The 22,369-nt window shown below is 39.7% G+C and overlaps 1 protein-coding gene across 14 annotated transcripts in view; it reads right to left on the minus strand.

Annotated features, from left to right (window-relative positions):
- The window catches only part of camk2d2 (calcium/calmodulin-dependent protein kinase (CaM kinase) II delta 2), a 48,819-nt gene extending 28,608 nt beyond the window's left edge, over positions 1-20,211 (minus strand). For 5 of the 14 annotated variants that reach the window (XM_074689080.1, XM_074689052.1, XM_074689035.1 and 2 more), the window contains exons 1-2: positions 19,771-20,208; positions 15,133-15,227 (exon numbers count right to left, since the gene is read on the minus strand). In XM_074689080.1, the coding sequence (XP_074545181.1) occupies positions 15,133-15,227; positions 19,771-19,832 (157 nt within the window). In that variant the 5' untranslated portion in view covers positions 19,833-20,208. Of the gene's footprint in view, positions 1-15,132; positions 15,228-19,770 lie in introns of all 14 variants that reach the window. The other 9 variants (XM_074689089.1, XM_074689071.1, XM_074688988.1 and 6 more) reach the window with 5 other exon arrangements.
- Between the last annotated feature and the right edge of the window lie 2,158 nt (positions 20,212-22,369).

Here is a 22,369-nt window from a genome sequence, read left to right on the forward strand (position 1 = left end):
GCCTGTGAGGACACGCCAAATTTGATTTAGTTTGAAGTCCACTGCCAGCTTCACAGATGAACAAAACAGCGGAGAGGCATCCTGACAGGCAGAGCCGGGGACAAGGGCAACGGAGCCATTATTTTATGATTAGCAGAACCCTCTGAGCAAGGTCACTAATCTGTCCATCTCTGCCTCCGTCTGACCATGTCGCTGAATGACACATAACCTCACCGGCTCTTTCTCTGTCTCACACTCAAACTGACATCCTTTCACTCCCTAAATGGTTCATTTTGCTGAAAAATCTTCAGGTTATTCAATCTAGAATGTCATTTTATGTTGCATAGATCTGTTTTTGTTTCAATTCCCTTTTTCCTTGTACATATTTTTCTAACATATTTGCACAAACAAGTACATAATGTGTAAATAATGTCCACTTGCAACCCGTTTGTTGTCACGTCAGACTTCATCTTTCTCTCAAACACTAGCTCTACTTCATAATTCATCTCGACAGCATCCACAGCGGACAAATTACCACAAAGTATTCAGCACTCCATCAAACTTAAAGTGGTCCGCATTTTTAGCCTCCAGTCTTTTTCCTACATACCCGAAAATACATCAAGCAGCCCACACAGATAGATTTGTCCACACCTACAAGAGCGTTTTTATGTATTTTTGAGTTTTTTTTGGCAAAGTTTAAGTGTGAAAATTATCTAAGTGAAGAATGGAGCGCCCATGTGCATTTGAAAATAGCAGGAATTGACTTTTGTATTCTTGTGAAAACAGAGCTTTGCAGCCCACACTCTCTGAGTTGGAAGCGCTAAGGCCAAGTCTTTGACTGGTTTTAGAAGCAACTTGTTTACATTCATCATTGTGGTTGATGTGGAAGAGTTGGTGTGGTCGTATAGCTGAGATTTTATAAGACCACAACCATAAAAACTCCATTAAGCTAGTCCTCAATCAAAGACAGAGCTCTTAAACTGGAAACGTGAAACAGAAAACTGTGAAGTATTTACACTATCAACTGGCTGAGGTCTAATTTAATGACTTACACAAAAACAGGATCCAGTATAAAGAAATTTTCCCTGAAAAAGTGGCTTTGTTCATATCTTACTCACAAAATACATCATTATCTTCCACTCCATGATTACAAGCCACAGACTCAGTTCATTCTTCTTGATTAACAATAACATTAACATTAGAAATGGACAAGAAATATCAAGAAACTTGATGCCAAAATAAATTATTATTTAGTTATTCAGAGGTGGAAATGTTGTCATGGTCACTGAAGCATGACATAAATACTCCATCTCAGTTCCCACCAATTCTCAGCAGTTTGTGAAGCTTGCAGTCCACCTTTAGCAGTGTTTGTTGATGCACTGGCTGTTTTTCTTTAGCAAAGAAGATTGTTTGCATAGAAAGGAATATATTTCGCTCTAAAGGAATACGTGTTTACTCATTTAGCTGTATGCAAACTGCACTAGTGCACAGAGGTGCTCCCCAGTGCAGTTAGTGAAGCAATTTACCCTTTCCAAAAGTTCTGTAAATTAGATGAGGCTCATTTGCTCAAAGCTAGAGTATGAACAAGGTGTACAATCCTGTTGTGAAGTAGGCACTCACTTTGTACCAAAATATGAGTTACTATTCATTTGAGATGAAGAGTTTGTTATAAAGACCTAGCTCTATAATCCTGCTTCATATAAAGGCCTGGTACCTTCTGTAGTAGGGCTGAACAACAAAAGTTCACATTTGATATTAACCCTTTGATGCCTGTTGACAAATTTGCAACATACCCTGTCAGGTCTTGATGCAGCTGAAATGACCTTTGTATCTCATTATTACCTAATGATTCATATTCTATACAAATTAAAGATTGAATCAGATCCACTATGTCACTATATATTGGTTGGGGGATGAGCTTATGAGCTTCTTATTAGAGCTAGACCAATATGGATTTTTCTGGGCCAATACCGATAACGATTATTTGAAGTCAAGGAGGCCGATAACCAATATTTGAAGCCGATATTAATTTGCAGTCAAAGTGAAAATATTGGTGTCAAAATTGGACAATACAAACTCCAACTTCATTCAGATACCTTTAAGCATGAGTTTATTAAACAGCTCCCAGGCCTAGCAGCATATTTTATAAAGTTAAATGAAAACTTAAAAATAAAAAAAGTATACGTTTTCTACAGTTCGTAAAGTTTTCCAAAATTTCAATGTAACTGCAATAACTGTAATAACTGCACTGCTGACTGGCTGTTTCCCAAGCCATGGCTCTGCTTGTAACCAATCAAATGGTAATGTGGGTGGCACAGTGCTGGGGACAGAGTAGTGACTGCAGACAGCGGAGCGGCTGCATCAGAGCCGCAACAACACAGTTTCAAATTTGTTTCTTATTGGCTGTCGGATAAAAAAAAAAGCCAGATGCCAACAGTTTCAAAACGCCAAATATCGGCCCCAATAATCGACCTGGCCAATAATCGGTCTAGCCCTACTTCTCATGTACATATATATATATATATATATATATATATATATATATATATATATATATATATATATAACTAAGTTATAACTATTGTGTGTACTATACTCAAATTTACATTCGCCACTTAATTTAACATCTGTAAGAATGTAAAAACGCATAAAAACAATCTACTTTTAAAACTGTTCATTAATTTCGGCATTAAGGGGTTAATGCCACATATCTGGATATCGATATGATACAACATGATTATAGATTCAGTGAAAACTTTTTTTTTTTTAAGAAAAAAAAACCCACCATAATAAAAAGGATGTGTAAAAGTGCAGATTTATTGATTAGAACCCACTGTCAGTCATCAACATAATCATAAAGACACCAAAAATCAGGCAATCAGGTGATGTTGCCATAATGATATCTTGATGTTCATATCTAGATATAGATACTAGAGCCCGACTGATTAATCGGGCGGGCGGATTATAGCCTGTCACCGATTAATCAACATCGGCCAAAATGTAGCCGATTATAAAAATTTTTGCTCCACAGAGATTCTGTCGCTCCTGTCCTGTGTGTTAATTGATATAAGGCTACTACACAGCGTCTCACTCCATAACGCCATGCAGGATTAACCTGGGCTTATAAATTCAGAAGTTATTGTTTTGGTTGAAATAATTTTTGAAAATGTTTCAGTGTATTTTGTTGTAATTGTATTTATTGCATGTTTTAAAAGCAGTGACATTGTTACTTAAAATCTAGTTTAGTCCCATCCCCTTTTCAATAGCTAGTCATAATTTGTGTTCATATTCAGTATATATCCTGTGTATATCAATAAATTTATTACATATATCAGCCGATATATCAGATACCAGTCAATTTATCAGATATCGGCCGATATATCGGATATCGGCTTCTTTTTACCCCCAGTATCGGTATCAACATTGGCCCCAAAAATCCCATATCGGTCGAGCTCTAATAGATACAATAAAATATAACTTTCAACCATATTCTGTAGTAAAAGCAAATCAAGGCTACGTTTTGTATTTGAGAATTCCACAACATTTTGGGGTAAATATTTTAGAACTTCAATGGATGGTCCATTATAGATTTTCCAGTGTTATTTTCAGTTTAAAAAATGTTGCTTTGATCCACAGCAGAGTATTTATCCATCTTATCTGATCTAAATCAAAATTCTGTGTTCACTTTGGTTGTTTTGTGAGTGAATCAGATAAACCAAATGATAGGCAAACTGTTCCTCTTGTAGGAAATGTTTTACATGTGACACAAAGAGCTATAATGTGGGTTGGTAGAACGCTTCACTGTACTGTATCTCAACTGTACTCTCTAAATGTCAGTGGTATGACCAGCCTTTCTCCTTTCCCCTCATGTCTTCCCACCTCCACTTTTCTTTCACTCCCTCTCCGTCTCCTCTCTCTCCCTCCTCCACAGGTAGTCCTCCGCCTCCCAGCCGGCTGGACATCTGTTGTCTAGCAACTCCTGCTCCAATCAGAGCGTCAGGCCTCTCCTCTCTGCAGTGAAACCAGCCTTGCATGCAAATGGCCGACATCGAGAGTTCACACACAACTGTCGAACTCGACAGAACCACAGACAGGACAGCACAAATTATCCCTGTCTGTAAACATAAGCATAAATGATGTTTGATTCGGTTAGAGCACCTGTAGCCATCAACCAAGACGATAGAGCAAACACTGTGTGGACATTTTTTAGGACAGAGGGTAGAAAAATGACGATAACAGATTCTCTGATGTGTTTGAAAGCTTCCTCATGTACTCATATGGAGTCTGTTAAAATATTCACTTTTCCACGCAGCGTGTGCAGCTGCAGACTGTGGTTGACGTGAGGTTTGAGAAACCAGAGGATGCAGAAGGCTGTGCAAAAAGTGGGCATTTTTATGTGCCTGACTTTGGATAATTTTAACTAGGGCTGTCAGTGCTATGATCATTTATTGTCATGATATTGTAACTTGAAATTGCATTTACTGCATATGCTCCCTTTCTGTTTACGCAGATCCACACTCCTATACACTAGGGGGTGGTAGTGCACCTTAACACTGGTTATCATCCACCCTAAAACTAGAAGTATAAGGGGCAGGTCCTTTTCTGTGCACCGTAGTTAAACAGTTCTCTGTCAACACTGCTGGGCTTTTGAATGACTTATAGACATGCTGCGGGTAAAATGTATTTATGTCAAATGGAGTTTAAATATGGGCTACTATCCACAATCAAGTATACAGTAGCACCAAATCTCAGTAATGTCTGCCAAAAACTGTGTCACAAAGGCTGGCAGCACAATTTTTCTGGGATACTCAATAATTGCCACAATCCTGTGAGTGATACTCAGTCCAATAAGTAACCTGCAGGACTTTCTAAATGTACGGGAACTAAGTGCAAAAGTGAAAGATGCAAGTCAAATGGATGTCTTGAGGTTTGCATTTTTACCGCATAGAGGAACTTGAACCAAACAGGAACTGGTGACAAGCACAGATGAAGTCATATTAACTGGGAATTGTTGGATGCCAGTGAGTAATCAAAATGTTCTCTGCAAATCTACAGTATTGCAAACAATGTGACAATAATTGGCACCGACAATTCACAGGATATGACGGCAGTAAAACGCATTGCACCTTTTACAGAGGACTGTGTGCTGACAAAGTGGCATAAACTGGTTGGGCACTTAAAGTAGAGCCCAGCACATGTAGCTGAACTGCAACAATCCAAGCAGAATGGACGACAGCCGGAGCCTCCAATCCAAGTCAGTTCCACCAGATGGGACTACGTGGTGAGTATGATCACTCAGCTGCAGAGAAGCATAGATGCACTCACTTGACCATCATCAGCAAAGAAGCACTCCAACCATGTTGACAAATGAAGAAATTGAATAAATCCAGAATTTTGAGACAGCACTCAAGTCATCTTTGCAGAGAATTAACAGGTTTTAAAATGTTGTGAAAGGGAGCACAAAAGAGGCCACATTGTGAATTATGTGAATATTTGAGGATCTGACAAAGCGTTTGTATTTCTCACTGAAGGAAACCATATTTTTACACCTCCTCCAGAACAGAATAATTCTGCTGCATCAACTCTGAAATCTGCCTGACTCTCAAAAAGTCAAGGATTGACAACAATGAGCTGAGACTGTCTGACCAAAACACTAACCTCTAATATATCTGTATGTGTGTGTGGGTGTGTGTGGGTGGCCCTCATGCCACAAACAGTGGTGAGAGGCTTTTTGCTTACGTGGTTGAAGCTGACAGCAGCATTAACATGAGGCAGATGTAATTGTCCAGACAAATGGAAAGCTCCACCAGTCAGCTGTTGGCATTCCTGACAGTCTGGATTTCTTTGGCCTTTTTTTAAACTGGTTGGCCTTTTTTGAGTTGCAACTAATTCTGTACATGCGACTACAATCATGAGGTATGTTGCTGACGTGACAGATGTCAAGGAGAAAATCATCAACACCCTCCGTAATGAGAGTGAGTCGCAGAAGGTTATTGTTGTAAAGCCTGGCTGTTTACAGAGTGCTCTAAGGCAGTGGTTCTCAAATGGGGGTACACGAAGGCACTCCAGGGGGTACGCAAGATTCAAAAATGTATATTAAAAAAAAATATCAACCAAGAAAAATCCCTTTAACACAATTTATTTAATCGATGTTTGAATCCAAATAAGTTTAGGTTCCTAAACCGAGTACTTTATCCAATAGACACCAATTGTAAAGCGCTGTTTTACATTTTTTTTTCAACCACAACTAATTTGCGCTCGTTAGGGGGTACTTGGCGGAAAAAATACATGTCATAGGGGGTACGTCACTGAAAAAAGTTTGACAACCACTGCTCTCAGGTATCAAAATGTAAACAAGCAACAGGGATACCCACAGCCTTGTGAGTATAGGTAAAAAAAATCCATCTCACCGGTCATTCCACATTGGCTGTGGTCAACCTTAAAAAAATTATACACCTGGTACAAATGTTTATCACGTCCGATTGTTGTGGTGATTTGAAGATGTCATTTGGCTGCCTTGTATTCAAGTCCTCTTTTTTCTGAAAAGTTTCATTTTCATTAGTTATCAGAGGTTAAAAACAAGGTTTTACATTACATTTATTGATGATTGACAGCTGCCATTCTTGTGTATTTTTTTCAGGGATAGTAAAATATTTCGGGAAAGCAAAGAAGAGATTAAAGAGAAAAAAATAATTACTGTTTTTGTCACCTGGCCCCACTCAGATTTTCTCAGAATCTCTCACAGTCTTTGATGCGCAGACTCTGGCTGCACAACAGCTACCAATGGCGGCACCTGTGACGGGGGTATTTTGGCCTCAAAACCGTACAATGGTAAATGGCGGAGCAATGCTGTCAACTCTATATACGGTCCATGATCAAGAGCCACCAGGACGTAGACACCTTCAGGAAAAACCAAACCACTCCTGAACCAGAGATAACTGCTGTGTCTCAAGTAAGATACTTCCGTTACACTTACATGAAGTAGACTGTTCATACTACTTACTTACTTCGGAAGTGCACAAGATCTTACTGGGTAGAGTTTTTTACCATCAAATATGGATGCTTCACACTTATTGGAAATGAGGCTCACATTTACCATCCATTCACAGGTGTTCTTCTGCTATTCATTGATTGCAATCATCATCCATTGTTTGCTGCCCCTTCCCCTACGTAACCACGATCGTACTGTTGAGGGTGAGAAGTGTCCCATGTTCACTTAATCTTTTGACCGTTTTGAGTGTGTCAGATGAGAAATCAGAGTGTACACTTTGTGTAAAGTGTACACTCTCTTTGTCAAGTGTACATTCTCTATGCTTTTCCATACTGTCATGGTAAACCCACCATGTACTCAAAATAGTTAGTGTAAGTGCAGAAGTACATGATTTGAGACACAGCCAGCATCTTACCTGGGCTAAAGAGGAAGAGAACAGGATTGTTGCTCTGTGATCCTCAGTTTTCTTTCAGATAAAGGTACATTTTGTCTTTCATTTAGAAAGCAAGAGTCTGAAAAAGGAGAATTTGTGCTTTGTTTTCTTGTAGACTCCTAGTGACACCTGTCCACAGTGCCACAATTTCCACTAAATGGTTTTTCAGATCGTAATAGTACTGTGCTTGACTGCCCGGCCAACTGGTTTCATCCACACTGCATAGAAAATCTGTTTTTTTGCGTCAGCACAAAAACTTGCGCCAAAAACACCTGAGTAGTACCCCAGGTCGATCAACACTGCATTGATGCAGGTGATGCAGTAATTTGTGGTTAAGGATCCAAAAACCAGGTGTCTGGTGTGTAAATTAACATACTTCTTTTTGTGTTTTTTTTTTTTTTTTTTTTTTGATTGACCTCTTCTAATGCTATGAGATACTGATTAGCTTACAGCCATAATTACCGGAATTAAAACCAAAGAAAGTTTGAAATATTTCACTTTACTGTCATGAATATAGGATATATTAAAGTTTGTCATTCTGAATTAAATAACTCATGTTGAGTTCTGTGTCAAGTACTGTTTTACTCCTTGTAGGGAATGGCTATTCAACATGTTAAATCCTAGCAACCAAGACTTAGCTAGACAAGATCAGTTTTTTATTCTCTTTTCTGCTAGAAATAAAAAAAGCTCAAGAATTAGAAATTTTCTGTTTGAACAGGTGACAAGTAAAAGTTGACCACTTCTTTTTATGCCAAATAATATGCTCACAGAATTTATTGAGCTGCCAAACACTCCCAAAGAAATCTACCCTGAAATTTCACTTCATAAACACTGTTTGTTCTGAGACACAAGAGACTGGAGGGGTTTCAGTGAAAGTCTACTTTGTTTGTTTCAATCACAAAACTGCCACAACAGTTACTGCAGTCAGGATATACTGCTGTATTATGGCTCCAGCTCATTTTATATGACACATTCCAAATAGCTCATGAGTTAAACACATTCTCCCACTTAAAGGTGGAACAGAGTCATGTGGGGACACAGATATATCTCTGTCAGCTGCTGAGCTGTCTGTCGGACACCTGACCTAAAACAATCTGTTTCTTGGCATCAGCATTGCAAGTATGTAGCCTCTGTGCTGCCCAGATTAGGATTTCACACTTAGCACCACATTTAGGGAAGCCCAGTTGTCACTTAGAGCTATCTTAGTTAGCCCACAACGACCCTGAGCGCTTCACATGTCCTTAGTGTCTCTATCACAAACAGATTATGATGTACTTTTTCAATAAAACTGAATGAAACAACCTTATGGCAGCGCTTCTAAACATGCAACATACACAATGTATGTGTAATACACTTGATTCCATTTGGTCTTGGTTCTTCTAGAGACTATTTCTTTTAACTTTCTGTGGTTGAAAAGTTAAAATACATATCAATTAACACACTAAATACAATAATGATAATGTCAGACTACAGTAATACTGCAATAATCAATACATTGCAAAAGACTTGTGATGACACATCACAAAATTTGTCAAACTAAAGAATAGAAAATGCCGAATTCTGTCCAAAGTACCCAGTACTGATTCACATATAATCAAAAGGTACCATGTTTAGGTACCTAAATGCATCCTTGTGACTGTGAGGAAGTGGAAGAGAAGGTGACTTTTCCTGCCGGACATGAACACAGCATTGCAAGGTTGAAGGCTGAAGAATTAATAGGTTAAACTGAAAAAAATATATATGTTTTATGATTAAACAAATTGATATTTTTTACCACATAAACACAAAAAAGTACTGAAAATGGTACCGCCGAGTACCGGTACCAATAGCCATGTACCGGGCATCGATACCATATTGTTTCAAATGTGAAAGGTACCCATCACTAATCCATTTATTCCCTATATTGCATGGCTTTGGATTTTGGGGTGGCCAATTAGATATCAGGGGCAGCCATGGCCACCCCTTGGATCTGCCCCTGCTCAAATGAGCAAATTTGAAAATGTGAAGCCACTTGTAACTTAAAAAGATTAAATAGTTGCATTAAATTCCTTTGTATTGATTTGTTTCTGTGAGTAAAGCAAAATAAATGATGTAAACATGGCTCCTCTCAGGATGCTACTTTATATTTTATAACCTTCTTAAATAAAATTATGTTACAATGTTTTTACCAAGCAGCGACACATTCCAGTCCAAACCCATCCCAGACGAACCCCCTGTCTCTGTGTCTCTTCTCTTTCAGTCAGTTTGTGATGTGTCGCGTCTGGAGCCGCACTGCAGCAGAGTGAACAGCTCTGTGTGTAGATCAGTGTTTGAGAGTTTTTTCTTTGTCTTTTGTAGTTTGACATCCTGCATGTCCAGTATCAACAAATCCAGAGACTGACAGAGAGGACACGTCAACTGACATAAAGAGCCAGAGGAAACACCAGCGAGAGCCAGACACAAAAATAGACAGAGCAAACTCCAGACAGAAGGGTGGTTAGATGAGACGCTCTATCCTTCATCTGGATTAATTGGTCATTATAACGCCTCTTGTGTCAATCACAGACGTGCTTTATTATCAAGCACTTATTGAATGAATAAATAAATAACATTTCCTGAATACAATATAATGGAATATTGGTAAAAGTCTTTGCTATTGGCTTTATTGCAACAGTAGGTTAATTAACTCACAACTAATGGCAGCGACCTATATGCCTCAGAGCTACTTTAAACCAGGGGCTGTGAAGTAATCAGTCTGAATGTGGCGACATTTTTATCGAAAATTAAAAAAAGAAATTTCAAAATCTTTAAAACCAGAATCATCTGTTACAAACTTATCTGCAGTCACATTTTCTTGAGATGCAATTCAGAGAGAGGTGGTTAAAACTTAAAAGCATGTTATAACGATCATTAAAATGCTCATTTAAATTGCATAGAATGATACAACCCACATTGAAACTGGATGGTGAAATCTCTACTCCGAATCCTTCTACAGTGCCCAAATTGAAAAGCTAATAAGGGTTCAATGTAACATCCTCTTTGGCCAGCGGCCACGTAACCACACGCCTCACCTCTACATCCCCCAGAACCTGAAGGTCTAATGAAATCATGCAGGCCACCGAGACACCGTCACCCTCTACTGGCTCCCAACAGAGGAAGAATTATTAGACCGATAACGTCCTTGCTTTCTCTTTTAGAGGGAAACAAAGGTAGCCGTTGTTAAAGATAAAGTCACCCCAGGGTATTGCTGAAGGGCTAATGATGTTCACTAGTGTCTGCTTTAGCTCATTTAGCATAACGCAGCAGCACTGACATGTGGCACATCAGAAAAAAATGGTGTGATAGGACAACAGTCTGGAAACATCCTGAAGAGGAGTCAGTGCATGTTTCTTCATTTATGTAAAAGAAACTTCGAAGCACCCTGCTCACCACAAGAAGGAGCAGGGCATTGCATAATACAACCACCTATGTAACCAACATGTGCAGGTACTGCACCCCAGCATGGACATACTTTCCCAGAATGCCTTTCAACAACTCCTTAGAGAACAGGCCAGAACTTTTTGGTACAGCTGTTTCTTTTACATGAAGAGGGAGGAATAAATAGCTTTAAAGAAACAAGCTAGATGCTCTGCAGCTTCACTGCCCCAACGCCTGCACATGTTACATTTGCCAAAAAATATCTTCACCCGCAGCTTTTGATTTTGGTTGGAAACTTGAGCTTCACTGCAAAGTACTGGAAAAGCAGAACTTTTAGCTTTCTGTCGATGCTTTTAGAGTTGTTTTTCAGTTTCTGCATCTTTGCGGCAACAGTTATATTTTCAAGTATTGATCATTATGAAATCTGAGAGCTAGTTTCATGTTCTGTTTTGCCTATAAACATGGACAGTTAAACAAAACTCAGGTATATCAAAAATTTTGAAAGTTTTGTACTTTTTGTTCATGGTATCATGTTTAGATAAGTCAGACATCAACCTATTGTTTAGTACTTGAGTTGAAAGACCAGACAAAATCCAATATGCAGACTAAGACTCCTGTTGAACAGGAGGAGTCATGATTTGGCAGTAAATGTGTGTGAAGGGGGGGCAGGGAGGAGAGATGACAGAGAGGGAAGAGAGAAGGAGGGGGGAACAGGGTGAGTCAGACAGACCAAAAAAACAGAGGTTAAAAAGGACAGAGACAACATTAAAGCGAGACAATGGAAAAGAGAGAAGGGAGATGAGTGTGATTAACAACACCCTTGCGTTATACCGACCACATTACCCTTGTTGGTTACACTGTACCCTCTTCCCCTGCTGAACAATCAATCATTTTTTATTTCCAAATACTGGCATTTTAAAAGTGCAAGAGCTGCAATTCTGACATCATTTGAAAGTGTTAGAAGGGAATGTTTGATCACATGACTGCTGACTTCCACTTTGGCAAGCAGATGTCAACAGAAACTGATGCAGCTGTCAAGAATCAGCTTTAAATTAAAATCATCTGGATTCTGGCAATCGTGTGTTTTGCACTCTGTTTCTGTAAATGATGTTGTTTCTCACTTAGCAGGGTTTTTGCGTTTGAGTTTTTCAATTGCGCTTTGGCTTAATGCTCAAATACTTATATATATTTAAAAGATACACACAAATAGATCCATGCACACAAACACTCATTATGTTACAGGTTTAGTCTCCTATAAAAATACACTATAAAAACAGAAACCTGTCTTCTTGTAAACAATAAAAAAAGGAATTTCAATACTCTGTTTGTGTGGGCATATATTTGTGTGTGTGTGCGCGCTAGATAGAGACACCCAGAGTGCGAGAATGACCAACATCTATTTTTAGCCCAGCACCCAGTGAGTCATGTGATTCCCTGTTCTCCCCTCTGATCCCTCCTTCCTCTCCTACTCCCTTCTCTCTGTCTCTCTGTCTCTCTCACACACAATCACTTCCTCTTTTTTTCCTCCTTCCTTTACTTCAAAGAGAGGCAAAACACAGACACAGTGACACAGGAGGAACCAGGACGGAGGCGTCAAGAGACAAAAGAGAAAGTAGGTGGGAGGACAAATCTTTATCTTGACTAATGAGGGACAAGTACATAAGGGGACATGAAAAAAGCTGTGTATCTCAAACAGTGAGGAGAAAATGGTGCAAAACTAAGCAACAGCTACCATCACTGTTTCCATGACACCTCCACATAAAAAAAAGAATTAGCAACAGAATACCACAGAAGATCATTTATGAAGGACAGTCGATTGCAGATGAACGGATTGTATCGACATTAAACCAGGAACAATGAAATCGTAAATTCTCTGAAAAAACTTTACATAAATTATAAAAATTGATTAATACAAAATGTAAGAAAAGAACAATAAAGCATCATTATTGCTGATTTATCAAATCTTTGTTTTGATACGAAGGGATTATTTGAAGGATAAAATCTTAAACATCAAATCAATCTGTTCAGACAAGCAAAAGAGGGTCACATAGTCAGGCACAGGGCGAGTGCATACATACACAAACAAGGACAATTGTACACACACACACATAAAAATAGATGCAGGATGACACACACGCACAAACATACACACACATGCGTAGACAAATTTGCACTCAAGATATGTGCACACACACACACACTGCACATCATAGGCAAATACAAGCTGACAAAACCGAGCAGACATAGTCACAGTGACAGGACACTGACGCATGCATGAAGGGAGAGGACAAATATTCAACTGCTGTGAGGGATACAGCATGCACACACACACACACACACACATACACACACACACACACACAGAAAAACAGACGCAGACATGTTGACTCCCTGTCTTCTAGCTCTCTCTTTCTGATTATCCCTCTCCCCTTGCTGTTTCCTTTCATTCACTGACTCATTTGCTCCTTTTAATGACAAACTGTATAATCAGGACTGCAGATTGCAAGACTGGGTCACTGGTCCTATAGACCTACATCACACATATGTGCACGGATAACCAGAAACACACACACACACACATTCATATACACTCAGTGTCTTGATCTTCCTGCTTTCCAGCCACCAATCCTGTTTTAAACCCTTTTCAATTATATCTACTGACGCACATGCACTCGCACAAGCAAAGACGCACGCAAACTGGTGGCGTGGGGTTGGGGGGAGGTCATGATACTGCCAGAGAGAAGGGAATCAGAGTTGCAATTCCAGGGCTTATCGCGGAAAGAGGGTAAGACCATATCTGACACGCCAGCATGCCTGGTATGTAAACCTCTAAACACACAAACACACACAGGCGCAGGAAAAAGGAAGAGAAAGAAAAGCATCCACATACATGAGCAGTGAGAAAACCTTTTGCAATATTTTGGGAAAATCTGTCCCACTACTGAGGCGTCTATTATGACCACAGGGAAAGCTACGGGTCAACAGCAGTGGATGAAAGAGAAAACGGAGAGAAACAGCAGAAAGGAAAGAGAGAAGCATCATAGAGGTAAAGAAGAAGAAAGGGGAGAAGCAGAGTGAAGGAGGAATGAAAGCAAGGGTAGGTGATCAGGTTATTCAAAAGGATAAATTCAGAAAAAACAGAGAGGGTTGATATAACTGGTTAGAAATTTGGCAAAGGTTTGTATTCAAGAAAAAAAAGCACTTAAAAAGGAGGTAAAATAGGAAAGGCAAGTGCACGCAAAAGGACAGAAAACAAAGAGAGAGGAAGGATGCTGAGGAAGCAGGAGAATAGGAGCAGCTGGAGGGGAATGATGGGTAAAATACTGCAAAAAGGGGGAGGCACACTTTAAAAACATCTATTTGCATCATCACATTGAAGCTGGGCCGTTGCATAACACTTGCAAAACATTAGACAAGGTTATTTCCAGTGTATTGTCACAAATCAAATTTAGCTAGATGGCTCCCTTCATAACTACAGAAGCCTGAGTCCTCCTGTGGTATGACAGCAGCCATTGGCTATCACAAGCAAGCAAGCTGTGACAAAACACGCCATTGGCTGGAAAGAAGTAGGAACACCATGGGGACAACACACTATTGGTTAATATTCACAAAAATGCTGTTGGCAGTTCCTGGGTCATGTGTGTGTGATTGCGCATGCACATATGTGTGTTTGAGCTTTAGCTAGTGTGTATGTGTGCTTATATATGTGTGTGTGTGTGTGTGTGTGTGTGTGTGTGTGTGTGTGTGTGTGTCCCAAGCCTAAGGCAACCAGGCCAGCGGCTACAATTACAGTGACGGATGTGAAAGAACTGGGTCGGCTTCGCAAGAGATCTGCCCCTGGGACGACAAGACCAGCCAGAGCCCTGAATCAATACAGAATCCACACACGCACACGAGCACAAGGTTGTGTGTGACAAGCATTTACATAGAAACTTAAAGACAGATATTAATAACACAAAAGAGAGCTGAATATGCACGGCACACGACTGCACTAAAAGTGCAAGCGTGCGAAACGCAGTGTTTACTTGAAATATCTGTTGTTTACTTCCGTGTACACACAGAAAACTTAATCAACCAAAATCCAGATGAGTCCTGCCCCCCTGTGTGCCTGCTGTCTCTCACTCACTGACTTTACACACACACACACACACACACACACACACAAACTTGTTCTCTTTTCAGGGCCAGCGATGTTCACAGCTCATCCACATGGAACTCAGTGACACTTGAGGCACGTTTTCCGCTCATGTGTGGTGTGTGTGTTTTGGTACGAGTGGGTTGTGTGTGTGTTTGTGTCCTTGTTTATGCGCTGCATGTCATTCGTGTGTCCTACCTCTGGCAGAAAGCTTCTTGGTGTTGATGATTTTGGCAGCATATTCCTGTCCAGAGGATATCTTCACGCACCTCCTGACCACAGAGAATGCACCCCTGAAATAAACAAACACAAAAATTGTCTTGATAAAAAGGAATTTAACTTAAAGTTATAATAAAAGATGTGAATAAATTTGGGATTTTGGGCTAAGACAAGCCAGAGGTAATGTAGGAAAGCTGGCAGGTTCTATTACATTCAATATATAAGTCTGATATGCTATATTATTCCAATAAAATTTGAAATGTTCTTTCTTCTTCAAATAGGAGCCTCAACAATAAAGTCAAAGATAAAAGTCAACAGCAGAAACAGCAGATTGATTTAGCTAGAGCGGAGTGTGAAGCCTTCGCTAAAGCTAGAAGATGTTAGCCATCTCCTGCTACACCTGCTATTACTGTCATTTTTTTATTCAATGTAAAACACTAGAGTAATTTGATTTTAAAGATGAGCATCTTATTTTTGAACAAGCACAGCCAACAAAGGAAAGCAGCAGAGAGGCTAGAGGCTGTTAGCTCTGGGTTTAGATAGATAGATAGATAGATAGATAGATAGATAGATAGATAGATAGATAGATAGATAGATAGATAGATAGATAGATAGATAGATAGATAGATAGATAGATAGATAGATAGATGAACCTTTATGTTAGATTGTTCAGTACAGCAAGAGCAGATGGAACAAAACTCCTCTTTCCAGCTTGTTTGGGGTGATGACCCTTACTCCACACTGATACAGGTAAGGATGCACGGATATGAACATTTTGGCCGATACCTATATGCGATATCAATATTGGTTTAAAACAAAAACAATCTGAGATGATGTGTCCAGGTAGCTCAGAGAGGAAGACTGGCATGATCGTAAGAAATGACGACCATGGAGAGGATGAAAGGATGGAGTGCCCAAGATGAACGCGATCAAAAAAATATGTTTTGTCTGTTTTTTGGATCAAGAAGAGGAAGAGATACATAAAAGAAGAGAGTCTCTTCTTAGGTAGTTTTCGTGTTTCCATAGTCAGAGAAAACAGTATTATTTGGGTCTTGAAAGATTGTTCAAGATGCTCTGAAAATGGCTGGTAGTTAATGACTAAATATTGGCCCACTTTTACACATCGGCCAATGCCCATATGTTAAAAAATGACTAACATCGGCTGATACCGATATCAATACAGATATATTGTGCATCCCTAGAGACAGGGTTAGAATTACATCTGTTGAGGAAAAAATGTTGTTTCCCTTGTTCCCTTGACAACACACATTTATCGATCAACCTCCCTAGAGAGTAAAAATGGCTTTGTACTACTCAACTACTTACTAATATTTGGAGACAAAAAACAAATGCTTCATAAACAAAGTTGAAGTAAACACTGAGTATTTAAAGTGATGTATTTTAAGGAAAAATATTGGGATGACCAATGTAATGATTGTAAATCAGTTTATGACAGCCTTCTAATGTCATGCCAACTAGGCCTGCTCAATATATCGTTTGAACATTGCCATTGCAATATGCGCATCCGCAATAGTCACATCGCGCATGTGATGTGACTATCGCATTTCCCCCATTTATTGGAGAAATGGGAAAAAAGCAACTGATATTGAAACCTATTCTATTTTGTACAGAGACATGGCCTCCTGGATCCCTTTCATAAACAGCAATCTTCATCATTTACAGATACACCGCCCTGGATTTAACGGTATTATAAGAATACAATGGTGTCATTGTGAGTCAACCAAATTCTTCCCAAACAGAGCTATTCAAGTCATCTGGTGAAAATTATTTTTTTTTAAATATCGCAATATATATCACAACATATCGCAACCCCCCAACAAATCACAATGTCAGTTTTTTCCAATATCGTGCAGCCCTAATGCCAACCCAACACCTTAATCCTGGCACTCTAGTAATAAAGTTGTTCTTTGGCGATTAGGGGAAAGAATAACATCATTTTCACGGCTTGACGGTGAACTTTTAGGGGAGATGCACTGTCATACCCCTCTTCATAAATGATATCACCCACCTTAGCTTTGTTGATAAGTAATTTCTCAACCTCTACCTCTTTAAACTGCAACATTTTTGAATCAAAAATACATTGGGCTGATAAGTTTTACAGGGTTCATGGTTTTATTGACTGTTTTTGAATCACAAATAGCTCTCCAATGTCAGTAACTGCATGGAACTTGAGCTTCAATTATATTTTTCTCTCTGATTAATTCACCAGACATGGATGCAGAATCTGTGCAGCCACTCACACAAACACACCCCACACCCACAGTACACACTGTCCTCATCACTACAACGAGATCATTAACACCAACCAACCAACGTACCTACCAGCCTTCCACTGTCTAGGCTGAATGTCATTCTGGCGTTTCATGCACATGTATGAACATGAAATAAGTGGGTCAGCTATATTTGAGAGGGGAGAAAAGAGTAGCGCTGCATCTCTCATCTCTAAATGGAGCCACAGAGCCGTATGCCTCGGCTCTCCTCTGCTCTGCTCGGCTCTGCAGCCATACAAGCTGCTTTGCTATTCCAGCTCCATCTCTGTCTGTGCACGCCTTTTCTCTCAAATCAAATCTGTTCTCATCGTGTCTCGCTTTTGACAACATCAGAGTCATCACAGACAGTTTGTAGCACTCAGATTCAGACACTGGAGAGACAAAGGAGAGAACAGCTATTACCTCAAATGAACCCTGTTCTTCAACTCCTCCACCTCAAATGGCTGACAACTGAGGTGTGATGTTACTGTGAAATGTTTTATTTGGTTAAATGATTGAGAAATAACCAAACATTGTGCCTATCATTACTGCCGACTGCTTGGCCACACTGATGTCTGAGTTATCTAACATCCTCTGGAGTGAGCAGCTTGCAATGAAAGCTTACCTCTAATTTATAGGGGATTTGGCAAAGGAAACGATCATAGCATAACATGTTATGTAAGAATTTTACTCTACTACCCCATGTTGTTTTTAGCGTGTTGCTGTTAGGCGCTTCTGTCAGAGTACAAGGATCTGCACAGCAAAATTACCTTTACTATTTTATATGCAGGCAAAGTAATGGTGATTTAGGTTGGATGAGGTCTGGGGATACAGCCTTATTTAGTTTTGCATATATAAGTTCAAAATCAAAGAAAACAAATCACATATTTTTTGTGTTGTCAATATTATTGCATATTTTTCCAGTCATATTAATAAAATTGCAAAATATGCTTTTGAGATTTTGAATGGGTTTTTTGTTTGTTTTCTTGATTTCACTGAAAGTCACTGTGATTTTTCTAGTTCATACAGTGAACCCTGTTAAATGAAATGCAAAAGTCTTGTGCAAGAATTTAAGACTAAGCTTTAAAAGGAAAACAAACATGTTGGCTCTCTTTGATTTATCCATGTAGGAGGATAAAACTTGGTACTCAAGTCCAAATTGCAAGCATGAATGATGATGTCAAACAATAAATCTAGTCATTTGTGTCACACTGTGTCATTTTCATCCTCAGATTGTTCTAGGCTGGATGCTGTAAGTCTGTATGGAGTAAGATGGTGCTGCACGCAGTAAAAAAAAAAAAAAAAAAGATCAGGTGATTTAAAAGGTACTATAAAAGCAATATGGCTTCATTATTAATGACATATGGTGTAAGAAGAACAGGACTTGGGATCATTAAAGGGGGCAGTACAGATATCTTCCCTACTAGATCCTCAGAGCTCTGCTGGAGGGTGATAAGGGATCAATAGCTGCCTCCAGCTGACAGTGCAGACACTTGGTAACTCGGAGACCATTTTTGTCTCTCTGCTTCAGCTGAAAGTCAACCCAGGCTGCAGGTAATCTGGGATCATATACAGTGACCGTGGGGTGCTAGGCAGACTGTCGGTTAGGCAGCCACACATGACCACACAGGTACAAATAAGCATCCTTGAGCGCGCGCGCGCACGTATGTACCTGGATCACCCTGGCTCTCTCGCTCCCAGGGGTGAGGAATTCCCTGCCTGTGTCCGATAATTGACCGCAGCTCGGTGTTTGGCTGGGGAATGTGTCATCGCCAACTACATGGTCTGCTGTCGCATTACCGAGTGTGTATTTCAGTCAAGCGCGTGGTGGTGGTGGTGGGGGGAGGATTTGGGGAAGGGGGAGAGAGAGCTAGAGAGGGAGAAAGGGGGGAGGTGGATTTCCACGTCTCACCATTTCACACACCCCGACTGCATTTCACCCCGGTTCAGTTTACAACATGGGAGCTCACCCTCCTGTGGCACCCAAAGGTCGAAATGCAACATCGGTGTCTGCACAGGATGGAGGCAGAATGACGACACGCTGCGCTTCGACATCTTCTTTCGTAAGGACAAAACGTAAGCAGGGCGTTCAGATGTGGGATTAAAACAAACAGGATGCCACACTGCACAGGCCTGCATGGTACATGACAGCGTATTTAGCCCCCCCTGCATCATAGGCTTCATGGCTACCAGCGGCGCGCGCGCACACACAAACACACATACAAAAACGCACAGACACACAGAGACCGGAATCCGCGTCCTTAAGCCAGGCGGCCCATTACATAACAGGCTGACATTTCATACAGAGATGATGATGCCAGATGATTAAAAAAACATGCCCCCTTACTTTCCCAGCTCCTCGAACAGCTGATATTCGTCGGTAAATCTCGTGCAGATCGTTAACGCCATCCTGGAATAGGTGCCAAGGGGTGTGCGGAGACGCAGATAAGGTGCACTCACAAACAGTATCCACCACACACAGTCGTCAACGCCGCCCGGTTTTGTCCTGGACCTGCAAACCAAACGGAGGGATTCATACACAGCTGAAGCGCATCGGCGGGATGGTTCCTGCAGCAATTGCACTGCCTGCGCGAGCGCTTCAATCTGGACGACGGAGCTTCCGGTGTTGGCGTTTTCTATTTCTCTGTTTTCCTCACACGAAGCGGCTTGTCACAGCTCGTAGACGCATCATTTTGTGTGCATTCCGGTTTCCGTGGTGCGTGTCCGTGCAGCCCTGTGAGTGTCGTCTCTATGCGCGCATCAGACACCGCACTACCGCACCTACCCCTGGCTGTGCGATCAGTCCCGCCCCTTTGCCTGCATTCACTCACACACAAACAAATACAAACAAACACATGATAAAACATGAAAAGAAAACTGCTAGTGTAGCTAAATATGGTATGGTCAAAACAATAGGTGCCATATGCACGCTTCGTTTAGTGCACCACTGGAATATCAAGGGTCAAACAGTCTACCTAAAATGAAAGGTGCTACAGTAAGGATCTGAGGCAACGGGATACAAACTTTATGTTCTAGGCATTTATTGCTAATTGACGTGGATGTTATGGATGCCATTATAATATACTGCTGAAATATTTTGTTATAGTTACCCTCCTTTTTTCTAGGTGGTGGGAGGTTCCTGCATGCAGTAACAAGTGCAAGTACCTTATAGTGCAGTCTGATTTTCTTAGCAGATTATGTGACAGTTTGAATGCTCTGGTAAACACATGAGGTTTTGGTGCATTTGAAAGTCAACATGAAATCTATACCTACTGCAACTCCTCTGCTCAGTCTTGGACTTTGTGGTTTGTTTATTTATGTATACAAAATCAAAATGTGGCTCAGGCCCTGTGGCACTATGAGGTAATGAGACCAGCCATGTGGCCTGGATCTATAGTATTGACTGCGATGATGTCAGAGCTCCATATGGAGCTATGATCCAGGAAATGCTTTCAGCATTGTGAATTATTGTTGTAATAATTGTTAGTGTCACATTATTATTCAGGTACGTGTTAAATTTCACGCCATAGATTTGAAAAAGTCTATAAAATATCTTTTTGAGTCTAAGCCAGAGGTAGGCAACCTTGGGCAAAAAAATTATAAGAAAAAACAAACAAAAAAAACAAACAATAAAATGAAAATAAAATGAAAATAAAATAAAATAGAATAAAATACAATAAAATTGAAAAAAAATATATAAAATAACATAAATTTTAATAAGATAAAAATAAATAATAAATAACAATAAATAAAACTGTTGTGTTCTATTCTATGTAACACTTCACAAGAAATTGGGTACACTATAACTGTTCTTACATACAAATTGAACAAATAACGTTAAATAATAAATTTAAATCATGATGTTACAAGTGCACAAATGTGTTTTGCAAGTATGTTGCCATAAATCTGTTGGGAGGTCTGTCTGCTACCTTTCAATTGCATCCATATAGCGGTGGCCGCAGATGCACCTTTTGTTGAGAAAGATTGGTCTGTAGGACATCAAGTGGGCAGCATCTTTTTGAGACCAAACATAAAAACAGTGTTAGCAAAGTTTGCAAAACAAAACAAAACAATTAAAACTCTCTGTACTGTTAAAAAACTGTGATGGAAGGAAGTTAGACCATTTCTCACTGCACAACTAAGCATAAAAACCATTTAAGGAGACTTTCCCTTTGACTGTTGATGATTTTATAAAAGAAGTAAATATTGGCACTTTGGACATGAGTGTATTTTAAAGTGGCTTGTGTCATGGAAAAGGTTGCCTACCCCTGGTCTAAAATTGTCATGACATTGTTTCCCTTTTACTGCATAAATTGTTATTCATTCGATTTTATTTGAGGCTATTTCAGAGCAGTTATAATGACAGAGGGTCTATGCAGTGTTTCCACTTAAAGTAACAGTTCCTGTAGGGAGATTTTTGTAAGAGGTTGAAAGTAATAATAAGAAGAAGACTGAGTTTTTTTATGGAGTTATTTTTGATGCCAGAATACCCTACCACTAATTAGCTGTTTCAAGGGAATCAGGAGCAGACAGTTAAAGGGGCTTTTGTTTACATTTCTTCATAACAGATTTCCAGATTGAAGGTTTAAAGACAGCAAGGTTTCAGAAAATCATTCAGAAAAAAATTACCTCTGTGTACCAGAGATATGCAAGATTTGGCCCCAATGTCAATACAAGCTTAAAAATTCTCACAGAAGCTTTAAACTCTCATCAGGTGCTAAAAATCTCTGATGACATCTTTTTTAGCATTTGGGAAGAAAATTAATCCAAGAAAGCCTTATTTTCATTTACTGTTGTACTTTATTAATCACAGTGTCAAAGGAAAAAGTGGAATCCTATGCATCAACATGTCATAAATACATAAATAAATATATTATATATTAAAGACAAGTTAGCAATATAAAATAGAAGCAACATTTAAACCAACACTGACAGACCTCTCAATA

Source organism: Halichoeres trimaculatus, unplaced genomic scaffold (assembly GCF_033239565.1).
Source record: "Halichoeres trimaculatus isolate MK-OKI-2021-1 unplaced genomic scaffold, fHalTri1.1 fHalTri1_scaffold_2, whole genome shotgun sequence".
Taxonomy (NCBI): Eukaryota; Metazoa; Chordata; class Actinopteri; order Labriformes; family Labridae; genus Halichoeres; species Halichoeres trimaculatus.